Source organism: Chaetodon trifascialis, chromosome 19 (assembly GCF_039877785.1).
Source record: "Chaetodon trifascialis isolate fChaTrf1 chromosome 19, fChaTrf1.hap1, whole genome shotgun sequence".
Classification (NCBI taxonomy): domain Eukaryota; kingdom Metazoa; phylum Chordata; class Actinopteri; order Chaetodontiformes; family Chaetodontidae; genus Chaetodon; species Chaetodon trifascialis.
Window position 1 is genome coordinate 20,596,347 of NC_092074.1, and position 13,149 is coordinate 20,609,495.

General features: G+C 41.3%; 2 protein-coding genes across 5 annotated transcripts in view; one reads left to right on the forward strand and one right to left on the reverse strand.

Annotated features, from left to right (window-relative positions):
* The window catches only part of txlnba (taxilin beta a), a 356,647-nt gene that overhangs the window by 70,146 nt on the left and 273,352 nt on the right, over positions 1 to 13,149 (forward strand). The gene's annotated exons all lie outside the window — the stretch shown is intronic.
* adgrg6 (adhesion G protein-coupled receptor G6) overlaps positions 4,569 to 13,149 on the reverse strand; it is an 84,882-nt gene continuing 76,301 nt past the window's right edge. For 2 of the 3 annotated variants that reach the window (XM_070988154.1, XM_070988152.1), the window contains one exon: positions 4,569 to 4,928. In XM_070988154.1, the coding sequence (XP_070844255.1) occupies positions 4,723 to 4,928 (206 nt within the window). In that variant the 3' untranslated portion in view covers positions 4,569 to 4,722. The remainder of the gene's footprint in view (positions 4,929 to 13,149) is intronic. The other variant, XM_070988153.1, reaches the window with a different exon arrangement.

Here is a 13,149-nt window from a genome sequence, read left to right on the forward strand (position 1 = left end):
CAAACAATAAAAATAGAAGCCGCAGGGTCAACATGTGTCACACTAGAGACAAAGTGATCAAATTGACCACAGTGCTTTCAATTTAGGGGATTTAATCTCATGCTGTTAGGGGCCTCAGGTTATGTTTTGGGGCCAAGAGGAAAAAACCAGCAACAATCTTTTCTACCCTCAGGTTGACCCCCGGCCAGTGACTGACAGATTAAGCGAGCTAAGCCTCTGGAGCTGCCAAAGGGTCTTCATCTCTTCTTTCACAGTCTTTGGGGATTTATTTCTGTGCTGAATAACACATTCTTCTGCCACACTGGGCAAAAGAAAAGAGAACATGAGCCACGGGGCCTGACAGGCAGTACAATGCGTGCTTCACCACTCAGCCATGCTTTAGTGTTGATGAATCAAGGTCCAAAGATCCACAGACTAAACCTCGTGTCTGATCGCTGAAAGATTTCTCTGTGTTCTTCCTCCAAGATTCACCTCTCAGTCCGCATGACTGGCTGGTTAAACAGAGATTCAACTGAACAGAAGGAGCTACAGGTGCACAGAAACTGTACATCCAGACAATAAATAAAAGTAAACCACACAGTGCCAGGCTTGCTCAAAAAAGAAAGACAAACTTCAGATTAAGGTAAACATGTTCAGCTGCGGGTGTTTGACCACAATAGAAGACACAAACAAAAAGGAAATATCTGAAAAAATAAATTCAAATGATTCAAATTTTAGCTAAATATCTTAAAACCATGTCACCTTGTGTGTTATCTCCTCTCCACTGGATTCACTAAACATTCTGCACACAAAAAAGTGAAAAAATCGATGAATCACCACCATGAAATGAACATATTGACCCAAATTATTTCCTTTTATAGCCACAACAAGGTAAAACTGAATAATGGATTTGATCAATGAGCGAACCAAGTGTGCCAAGTGCCATGAAAGCTCCATGTTAATAAAAACAACAGCCTCATAACGACTACTTCCCCTGCAATGGTGTGAAGTTTGAATCACAATTGTGCCACTAATGCAACACAAGAAATTTCCAAGAAATTATTTGGAAACTATGAGGAAGTAAAGGCAGTCATAGTAATAAAATGGGAGTGATTTATAGCTTACTCCCACAAAAATGACTTCCGTCCAGTTTCATTCCTGTGTGGTTTTTTTCCACAAATGTGATGCACTGGTCAGGTGGCTGCAGCCAACAAGCACCCAGAACAGTTAGGAGAGATTAAAAAAAGAATAAATTAGACGACCAAATGGCTAGTTTTATGTTCAAAATAACAAAATAGCTTTATTCATATTAGATCTGCCTATTTATATATAAAAACCAAATGATCTATTGTTATTGCGGATGATTACGTCTCACCTGATCCCGTTCACTTTTTTCCTGTCCTGTCCGAGTCACAAGATGAATCATGAAATCCCACAGGATTCTCGAAAAAATGTCTGCTACTATGACGAAGTACTGCACCTATAAAATAAAGTGTGATGAACAACTATTCTCTTTAATACTGGAAAAATATACCATATACCAAAGCAAAGCTATATTAAAAGTTTTTAATGAGGCAGTGCAACAAATAGTCAAGCGATTTTTACAAACTATGACTTGTTTGCCCAAATGAAGTGTGAACAGAACCCTAAAATGACCACAGCAGTACATCAAGTCAGTTTCAGTGATAAAGCAACTTAACATCTTTATGGTATCTGTACAAATGCAGCTTCACAGAACACCCTGCGGCAGTTAATAACTGCCAAACTGCAACCTTAAAGGAACAGAAACATTTTCCAAAACTCTTTGCTGATGACTAAATGTTCTGCATGGGCCAAACAGTCACTGCTAATTAGTGAGGGGAAACTCTTGTTTGTACATCAGTTCAACTTTAGACTTTATAGTTGCAATTGGAGCGCTTACATGAGGAAACAGCTGCATGCAGAAGTCCACAGAGGAACCTCATTATTTTCTCAAGAGGCACGCCATCCTTTTTGGCTTCAAATTTATGGAAAAAAGGATTCATTTACAAACAGGATTTTAAGCACAATTATGCTTCAAGACTGACAGGCTGGTCTAAAATCTAAGGAAGGGCAGGAAGTGTTGATTTTCACAGCGTCCTGCAGCTCAAATCAAAAGCAAATGCTGTAGCTTTAGTATTATAAAGTGATGGGATAAAGGGAACATACCTGATACTGATATTTTCTGTTTCTTCATTTTCTGTGAGTTTTTCAAAAGTCATTCTTTTTGATTGTTTAAAAACACGAGTGTATTTCTACTCGCCCCCTATATTTGGACAGTGGAAGGCACTGACAAAACCAAGTTGACTTACCCTAAACCTGAACTATGTACGTGCCTGAACACCACTTTTTTTTTTTTTTTTTTTTTTTTTGGGGGGGGGGGGGGGTGGCTGAACTAACTGTGAAGGTGATAGTAATCCTGGCAGTTGCACAGTAATGTCTTTCTTCATGCTAGAGCTTCTTTTTGCTTTCATAAAAACAAAACTATTACCAACTGCTGAATAAAAAAAATAGAATTTGAACATAAACAAGATTCCTCACTTTAACAGTAATGCTGTTGCCATAAATTACACCCTATGTGATTGCTAAACTTTGGCTGACATGCAGAAAGAGCATGGCTTCAGTGGCCACTGGCATTAGACTTGGTTTTTATCATTCATCCTCAAACCACCGACAATCATCTCACAGTTTGATTGTCTGCATTGAGAGAGCTTCAGTCTTCAGGAAAGTGGCTGAAGGGGGAAAATACCATTAAAAATAGCATACGATTGTGATTTTTTTTTTTTTTTAACAACCCCAGTTCGTCAAGATAAGTTGGATAAGTGACATGGCAAAGCTTCGTGAAAGTTGAGATACTTCCAATATTAATTCAAAATGTGTGTCAATATGCCTCCATTTTCAGGGATATCAGCTTTGCTTGTCATGATAATATACATTATAATAGAATGTAAATATGTTCTAAAATAGTTTAGAGCTACCCTAAGAGGATCCACTGGTCTGCAGCTTTCAGGTGGAAGACAGACTATTCTATTGCATTCAATTCTATTCATCCACAATTCATCTATAACTTTTTCCCATGAATTGTTTCTCACTGAGATGAAAAGGGCAGTAGACTGTGTCTACACAGCATGGGCAGTTGAAGTGTGTTTTGGTTTGTATGTACAGTCCAGGTGACCCTTCCAGGACCCAGAGAAGGCATGAACAAAAGCAACCATCAGGACACATTATATCAATATAGAATAAGGCACATAGAATAGATAAATCATCAATATTTACATAGGATATGGCTCCACACAAACATGCACACAGCCAGTATAAACAAACATCACAGTATTAAAAAACACCAAGACATAACTGCCTACTTTTTGTCTACCAGAACTTTTTTCCTCTTCTCTGCCTTCCCACCTTGTGTTTATCCTTTCCTCCCTTCTCTGTTACCTTTCATTTCCTCTCCGGTCCAGTCTGGCAGCCAGGTCAGCAGATTCTATAGTTTGATATGATACAGTAGAATTGCATCAATGTTCTCTGACCACCCCGTAGCTGTCAGACACCCCATAACTATCCAGGAGACCCCGGGACCTCAAAACCATAATGTGCGACTTTGTCCATGATTACTGTACCATGGTCTCTGTGTTTTTAGCAGTTTGCTGCAGCAAGTTCACAGGCTGCCTTCTGAGCATTTTGAATGAAAAGGCAGATTTTTCATGATTAACGGACACTTTCATTCAAAGCTTGCAGTCCATTTAGATGGTGGCTCTCGTTTAAATCATGTAGCTGTTCATGCAATTTTACTGCATACTGTATAAGCTGCATTGGGACTGAGGAAAAGTTCAAATTACTATTCTGTCACTCAAACCAACCAGCTCCTCATGAATTGTGATTATTACATATAGACAGAAATCTTGAATATTTGCAAATCAGTCCAATGAAAATTACTGTTAAACCTGGGGCTCCTACAACAGCTATGTCTTCCAACAATGTGCATGAAGAAACACATAAAAATTAAACAAGGGATTGCAATTCAAAGCTCCAGGAGCAAGGGAGGATGGCGGGAAGGATCCAGGTATTCTAGATGACAAGACATAGAAAGTGGTGAGAAAAGCGAACGCTTTAGAAAAAATTCCATGAATGTGACAGGCCAGGAAGGTTCTAGAATGTCTGTCAGGAAGTTTAAGAAGCCTGGAGGGTTCTAAAATGTTTGAAGGGCTTCTCTAATAGCCGTTGGAATTCTAGAACCTTCCTTTGTGGCAGAATCTGGGAAAGACTTGTAGAATGCTGGGAGCAGTTCTAGAACACAGACAATTCTAGACTGTTGAAGCTGTCAGAGAGATCTAGAATGTTGGGAGTAGTTCCCAAACGTAGAACGTCAGACAGGTTTTGGCAATGGCCCTCGGAATTCTGAAACTCTCGTTTTAGCTGAGGCTGTCAGGGAGTTATAGAATGTCAGGGTAGTTCCAATACACGAAAGGTTCTAGAATGTCAGGGTAGTTCCAATACACGAAAGGCTCTAGAATGTTGGGCAGCAGTTCCAGAACAAAAGAGACACCATAAATAATATTGTGGGCAGTTCCATATCCCTTCAAGGCAAACATCCTCTGTCACTGAAGCCACCGGGAGGATGACATCACAGAATTTTCTAGAATAATTTGGGCAGAGGGATGCTCCACAGGGGGATGCTCCACAGGGGGAGGTTCCAGAAGGTCTGCCTCACCACTGAGGAAAGCTCTAGAACCTGGTGCTGTGGGCGAAGCTGTCAGACATGATGATGTTCTTGTAGAAGTTGTCGGAGCGTGTGGAGCAGTAATCTTTCACCTTGTCGATCATCTGGCTGACAGGGAGGATGGAGGAGGAAGAGGAGTTGGGCTGCACTTCTGAGGAGGAGGGGGACGTGGAGGCGCACTTGGGGCTGGTCTGGTTGGAGTAACATTTATCTGCATCCACGGGGAAAAAAGATAGGAACACACACAGATTATGACTTGATTATGTAATAATAACTGAATTGTTCAAAGGAAGTATACCAATCATTTCCTTTCATTTGGGCTGTCCCTCATTGTGTAAGGTTGTGGACAGCACACAGAAAATAGACAACCAGATCTGCATCTTAAGAGCAGAAGTCAGTGAAAGGCTGAAGAATATCTACAATCTGATGCTAAAGACAATTCTGAATTGGAATAAACGTTAACATTTCCTTCCATATACAACCTATGTTATTATGTGACCAAAATTCCATACTTGGGTCTCATGATGATGAGTGAGCCAGCTCTATCTGTGGATGAAGGCCAAGAGCATTGGGGTTTTGATGTGACCAAGACAATAGCACTTGAAATTCATTCTTGAGGACTGATGAGAACTGTTAGTATTTTGGGTCAAATATACCTGAATTAATTGTCACAACAATTGTCACCAGGTTTCAATGAATGAATATTAATAAAACAAACTACTTGATGAGGTATGATTGGTACCTCATGTTACTCTTCCGCTGAAGGCTGCCACGTTCTCCATGGGAAACCCAGGGTGAATGGGTGCAAAGGGGTTTTGCTGACTAGTTTCATTTCTTTATTTCCATATTCACATGCAGTTACAATGCAGTGACTTCAAGCTTGCCAGGCAGTCTGCTTATTGTCCAGTGTTTCTCTGTGTTTTTTCTTTTGTCTCTACTAAATGGTTGTTGGTTTGGTGTTCTTCTTTCCCTGGGTCTTGTAATTATAAAGGGTTTCCGAGCCAACAGATAATACAACCAGGCCCCGTGATGCCAAACTTACTCATGTGGAGGATTTTCAACTGCAGCTCTATTTTAAAAGGCATATTTCCATTTCATTTTCCACTTGATCCCAAGATCATGTCTCAAAATGTGGGCATACCTGATGTGGAAAGACAACTGCATGTAGTGATATAATGTAGTGATATATTTGGATATCATTCAGACCTTGAAAGTTCTCACCTATTCATGTCATGGGCTTAGCTGGAGAGATGCTTTGGTTAAACTTCAGAGAACATGATGGGAAGCATAAGGAAAGATGGGTGGTAGACAGTTGGCGTGCAGCCTCTGAGGTACAAGGCACATGGCCGGCTACATTGCTCTGTTGCCAATGAAAATGTTAAGAAGCTGAACAGATTCGTTTACTCTAAACTATAATTAAGTTGCTTTCTCTGAAGAGGATTCCCATGTAAGTAAGTCCATCTGGCATTGCTGACATCATAAACAAAACAACATAAGTTGTGCAACAGATGACTTATGAAATGTAACATACGGTATATGGGGTAGATAACATAGTATAAACACATTATGGAAACTCTAAACAACTCACTACCTCAAGGCAATACAAGCAGCTGGTACACTGTACAAAAAAACACAACATACACTGTTCCAGAAATATTACATTATTTCTTCTACACCTTGAAGGATCCCAAATGCATCCCCTAAGTTTACCATTTTTTAATGACTCGCAGTAGTGTTAGTACTTGTATTGTTAAGCTAGGAGCTGAACATGTCAGGCTGTTTTTTGACTGACAATTTTAAGTCATCAGATATATCAATTTGCTGGTGCTTTTGCCCAAATTAACTTAATCATAATCAACTCACTATTACCTGAGTATCTGCGATTGCACATCTTTGCGCAATTAACATATCCTGACAATATTCTGCACAAGCCAATCAAATATATGCACACATTCCAGCAGCAAATAATTTGGTCTACTTGCAAAAGTCATTCTAAATTTATGGTAATGTCATTTTAATCAAATTTCCTTGTTTTTTGGTTTGGACCAAAAGTTTCAGGAGCAGCCTTCAGAGTTTCACATCATGTAATTTTGTTACGGACACTGAGCCAAAACTTTCCAGCAAACCATATTGGATTTTATGCAAAATCAAAGACAGACTGTCTGTGTGCTGGTCCTCCTTAGCTTGCCTTTGAATCATGCTGCTCAGCCAAGGCCAAAAAGGGGCTCAGTCACTGCTCTTTGTCATTCCAGACACAGTCATGATTCCCAGCCTCTCTTCCAAACCGTGTACCTATGCAACATGAACCTAGTGTCAATAATTAGTCCCCTGCTAACTGATAGTGGGCCAATGTCACAACCTCCTCAAGTCCTGCATCATGGATAATGCCCCTGGCTCCACACAGTAATGTGCAGCTGATCCTGTCCAGGACTTTCGACTTTTGAAATGCCACATGATATCACACCAGGATTTTTCTGTTTGTTCCTGTGTCCACTCCGAAACTGTCTTTACCATGTTCCCCTCAAACAAACTCCAGATTGCACTTTTGGACAGAGATGGAAACTAAGGGGGGGTGGAGGGTGTTAGGGTTGAACCAGTGTCAAAGTAAAGACCTCTGGAAACATCAGGTTAACCTCTGGTCATGAACTGAATGTTTTGGGATGCAGGGATTCTCTGACCTCAAACATCTGGAAACTATTCATTGAGAGACTGATGCTGGCGCAGAGACTCTGAGATGTTGTTGACAGACCTCAGACACAGGAAAGATAGGGGAGGAAGAATCCTGTGCTCCATCCATGCTGTCTGCTTTCATTGGAAGTTATGGTCTGGTTAACTTTGGGATGTGTTGGAACTGACAGTGGGATGTCATGTACATTCTTCTGGGAAGTTACCGCACAGTTCAGCGTTATCAAAATGCCCCCATAAGTGCTTGCAAACTTTCTGGAACCGTCATATGATCAGACACTGGTTTCTTCACTGTACCTAGGATCAGATGGTGCACTCACTTACTCTGGAGCCACTCTTTGGAACAAACTGCCTGATGAAGATGTACCACATGCTACCTGTTCTCTCAGGCTATGGCTAGCCAGAGCCTCCATCTGTCTCTCTTGCAGTGTTATTCTACATTCATTAGTTCTAGATTAGTTTATTTCTCATACTGTTAACCAATGAAATACACTCTGCATTCTGTATCACGCTGTTATAAATCCATTCTACCAGCGATGGTGCGACATCATTGGAATAACAAACATGTTCGTACAGTGAATGCTAAAATCACATTTATGACATTTGAGACCATAATAAATAAATTATAAATACGCAACGTCTGATCAGATTTCAAAAGAAAGCTTGCTGGTGCCAGTCACAGTTTGGTGAGGTTAAGGCACCAAAACTACTTGGATGAGGTTAGTAAAAGATCACGATTTGGGTTAAAATAACTGTCCTGTGTGATCAGCCTCTAAACTCCAGCCTCCACTGCTTGGTAGACATTCTTACTCTTCATCCTACCTTTATCCTTTGCTTCCCTCATTATCGCCCTCTGCTGCTACTGCGCTTTCACCGGATCAAACTCTACACAGCCAATCAGGCTCAACATACTGTGGACTCTGCAGGAGCCTCACAAAACACAATCCTCCCCTGAACAGAATTGAATAAATCTAAATATCCATGTAAATGTTTAGAGGTATAAACGATTATTAAACTGAATTACTGATCTGAAAGGGAAATGTTGAGAAGTTGTGCCCTTTTTATTTCTATTCAAATTTCACCAACACTCAATTAAATCTTTAAACTTCATTAACATTTACTTTATGCTTTGAGGTTGTGCAGATAGCTAGTAAAGCATCCCCTGCTGTGCCTCTTTACTGACTACTGACCTCACTCTTACTGCAGCCCATTAAACATGACAAACTGTTGAAAGTAAGAAAAGGTGGAAACTAAAATCTGGATCCGTTTGCAAATGTTAGACCATGATTAGTTATTGTTACAATGCTGCATTCATCCAAATGCTGACATGAGGTGAGACTGCTAAATATCAATGTCTTCAGCTTGTCTGGCTGCAGCAGCAGTAAGAAAAGAGAAATTATATAAAGTTTTACACAATAACTAGCCAAGACAGCCTATTCTGCCTTAGTTATTCAGTCCATCCTGAGTCAAAGGAATGCATCAGACGAGGGTGCAGCAGAATATGAAGATAAAGGGCTTCGTAGCTGTTTAAATATTTATACACTTATGCTCTGCAGTTATTTTTGTTTCTGTTTTATTATATTCATGATTTAATCCTGATCAGTGTCACACTAAAATACTGAGGTAAAAAGCAGTTTGTTCTGCTGAATGACTCATTACCTATAACTCATTTAAAAAGTATCCATGTTACTTAACTAATACATAGAGTGAGACAAGTTGATTTTAACACAGTAAAATGTTCCTCTCAGTGTTTATCTTGGTCACAATTCGTCTCTGGCTTTACTAATTACCCAGCAGTAAAAGTAATTACCAATCTAATTCCTTTACGTTAGTCAGCACCTCGCTACCAAAAGTGCCTTTAAACAACAACAAATTCCACACTAACATGTCTCATATTCAGTAAAACGTGCACAAATAGACTAGAATTACGGTATAACAAGCAGCCACCCTACAATTTGGAGGAATTTAGTGACCATTGACTTCACACAGCTCCAGACAGACCGATGCTGGCCGTGGCCCCGTGGCCGAGCAGGCTGACCCAAGCCTGCCTTTAACTTGATGGTCTGTCTGTCATCACAATTGGATGAACACATGAACACATTAACACAACGTTGGTGCGTGAGGCCAAGCAGCATGGAGGACAAAGAGAAGAGGTGTAGCTGAGAGGGAGCTGATTAAAGGGGGAAAAGCCCGGGAGGAAAGCACGAGCAAGGTCGATGTGCTGGCATGGTATAAAACTTCATGATGCTGTTCAGGAAAGCAGCGGACGTGTAAGGACGGAAATAATCTGGAAAATAAAGAGCTGCATTCTGGTTTCTGTCAGTGGAGGCATCTCCGGTTCCTTCATGATGATCAACAAGGCCAGTTGACCTCTGAGGCTTTGAAGAAAGGTGCAAAACAAACCCCCGAAAACGATATGGAAGAACATTTCGACTAATTCCTGACGCTGAAGGCACGGGCTGTTTTCAACTGGTTGGGATGTTTCGTTTTTTTTTTTTTTTAAACTAAAAGTAAAGCATATGCTACTGGCATAAACAGGAAACAGAAAAAAAAAACCTTTCAACAAAGCCCTTACAGAATACATGGTGTGTTGTGAATGGAGTGAATGTGGATGGACGACAGATTCCCGGCCTGACTTATTATCCCAGTCCGCCTCTGGCTCCACAAATGTCGACTTCACAGCGAAGCAGCGGGACCGACACGCCCTCCAACTTCGAACAACGCCAGCCGATGCTTAAATGTGCGATTACAAACATGTGAATAAAAGAACTGAAGTTATTGGGAGTCATGTTTCTCCTCTTTTGGTACAAGCTGCCTCCTCACACCTCCTGCTCCTCTGGATGTCTGACAGCCTCACCGAACTTCAAACTCTATCTCTCCCACTATTCCTTATGGGACTGGAAATATGATGCATTACTGCCCAACACTGCTGAGGAGTGGGGTTAAATCAGAGTCACGCAGCATCAGTCTCATCGCTCATGAAAAAGTCAGCTGAGAAAGTCTTTGAGAAGGAGAGAGATTCATAATTCAACCATAGATTTAGAAGGCTTTTAAGTGAAGATCTGCAAATCTTCAATATCCTGGACAAGGCAGAGACTTTCCGACAAGGCTTGCGCATAAATTAGCGAGCGCATCGCAACGCGACAAAAAAGACAAATGTTGCTCTGTCATGCTTGGAATCAAATTATGTGTTACATCCAGAACTGTCCAGCAGTTTCCCCAGGTGCTCGTGTCTCTGCTTATAACTGCAACAAGCTGAGTGAATGATGTCAGGGCTTCACACTCACACTCACACAGATGATCACCTGCACTTTACAAGCACCTCCCAGCGGGCTCGGTTCATGCAGGATACACGGATCATTAAACAGCAGAGGTTTGCAAGAGCTGCACGAGTGGTTGATTCTGGGGAGGAAATACTGTTATATTAGATATATTAAAAATAGGCATTCTACTCATCAGGGAGAAGCTGGGCCGTTCCTAATGCTTCGAGAAAAACTGCATTTTGGAAGAGTTTCGATTCGATTCCGACTACAAACAACAAGCGAGCCGGTCACGAGGGAGGACGCTGGAGGAGAGGAGGACACCTCTGAACAGCGGTGCGATTCTTTCTCTTCACAGCACTCGCCAATAAACAATCAATCAATGAAGAAGTGTCAATGAAGAGTGAATGATGACCGTCGTACACAGTTCAACTGGTTTGATTGTTTGTTGATTGAATATTGGCAAGTTGTCGGAACACTGGTCTTTAGTTCCTGTAAATTTACTCAACATCTAAGAAGGTAGGCGGTAAATCTTCACTCGTTTGTTTCCTGGACTGAGAAGTGTTTCTGTGTAATGGACAGATGACATATTTGCAGGCATGAGGCATATCATAAATTTACCTCGTAGTAGTGAGTGTGTTTTTGTGTGTGTCAAAGAGAGCGCATGCCATGAGAGATACGGTACTGGTGTCGAGCTCGGGTTGAAAAATCCACGTCAAGTCAACAATACATGGAATGACAAGAGAGGATCAGTCTGTTCTGCCGAAAGAGATACAGAGAAGAGTTCAGAAGGTCCTGAACAAGGTGCGGCACCCGTCAAACTGAAGTTTAAAAGTCACTGGGTAACAGTGTTGTTTTCAGCATGCAGATGACGAGGTGGCCAAGCGTTGAACCTTCATCCACGGTGCAGATAGTTTTCAGGCACAGGAAAATGCCAGAAATACATCTGATTGGTGCCGCGTCATGTTGCTGTTCTCTTTAAAGTTGGATGTGTTCGGGTTCAACATGTCACTATGTCTCTTTTTTAAAATGAATGCATCGACATCGGGTTGGCGTCGGTTTTCCACAGGTTCGTTTTGGATTAATCTCGACATGTTTGATCTCTTCAAAGGTCTAACATGATCAAAGTGTGCTGTGAAACAATCAGAGATGGATTAGCTTGGTTTGGATTTCCAAAGAACCACAAATTCCCCCACACAGCCGATCACTTTTACTCACCTTCGCTGCGCAAAATTCAGCCTGAGGACTGAAACGTCGTGGGTGATAGCGGATCGACAGCGTGCAGGACTCCTTTGTTTGTTTCATATCGGGCACATCTGTCGACACCACGAGACTTTCTGTAGCTAATGCGGTTTGACACACAAGTCTATTCTTTCCCATCTCAAGCAGTCAAAGGAAAATAAGATCAGAGCACAATGGGTGTGCCGAAAGAGTCTGTGTAAGGCCCCCATTGTTTAGCTTCTGTAATTGAATCAATACATGCCAACGACACTGTTATGTACACACATGCATACCAGCAGTGTATACAATAGCTGTGTTTCGTATAAAACAGACGACCACATCATGTTACCTTCTTGTACGAAGGGAAAGAAGTGGCAGACTTATGTATCTGAATGTAAACATCTGAGCATCATCTTACAGTGAAAGCTTAATTAAACATGTATACAATGGTACTTCAAACTTGCACCATCGTCCAACTTGCCAGATGGTTTGAATAACCCATTTTTACTTCTTTCTTGGAATAACACACCAGCTTCAGCTTGCTCCCACAAGAGGTTTGTGCCAAGCAGCTGATCTGTTGGTATGAAAAAAGAAGACATGAGGGGAAGTACTGGGCTAACTTAATAGTCGAGAGTATGTCTCAATTCAGTCAAGTCCAGAATAAGCTGAACATGAAGGCAATCCTACTGTACCTGGTGTCTCTCATCACCACTATAAGCTCATTGAACGGCTCATTGCAGTTCTGGGGTCACCAAGGCTTATACGCAGTTGTTTTTCAGAAACTTCTCAACTATGCAGCTCTATGGATGGAGGAATAAGCTGTGTCAGGCTGTGGCTACACAAACTGATCCTTGTTAGCAGGGTAAAATTAGCTTTTATAAAACAGAATAAAACCAGATAACAGATACAAAGCAGATGAGACAGAGCCATCCAGAAGCCAGAGAGTTATACAACAACTGCCGTTGGTTTTGGCCTCTTCAGGGAAATTGCGCCCCAAAAAGACGAAGAAAACTGTCCTTCCTGCCAGTGCTTCTTGTCAGTTAACAGGCAGTTTAGTGCTTTAGACAGGACTGAACACCCTCCTCAGACTTGTATCAGCCATACAAATGGCTCTGAGAATTCCACATTTGGAAAAAATGACTGCTTATGTGATAATATCCAAAGTTTAACCGCACATTTGTTTATTTGGTAACGCAGAAAGAGCATATAAACAGTTGGGAAAAAAACCCACCCTGCTGGGACTGTGCACGCACACGTGTGATGAAA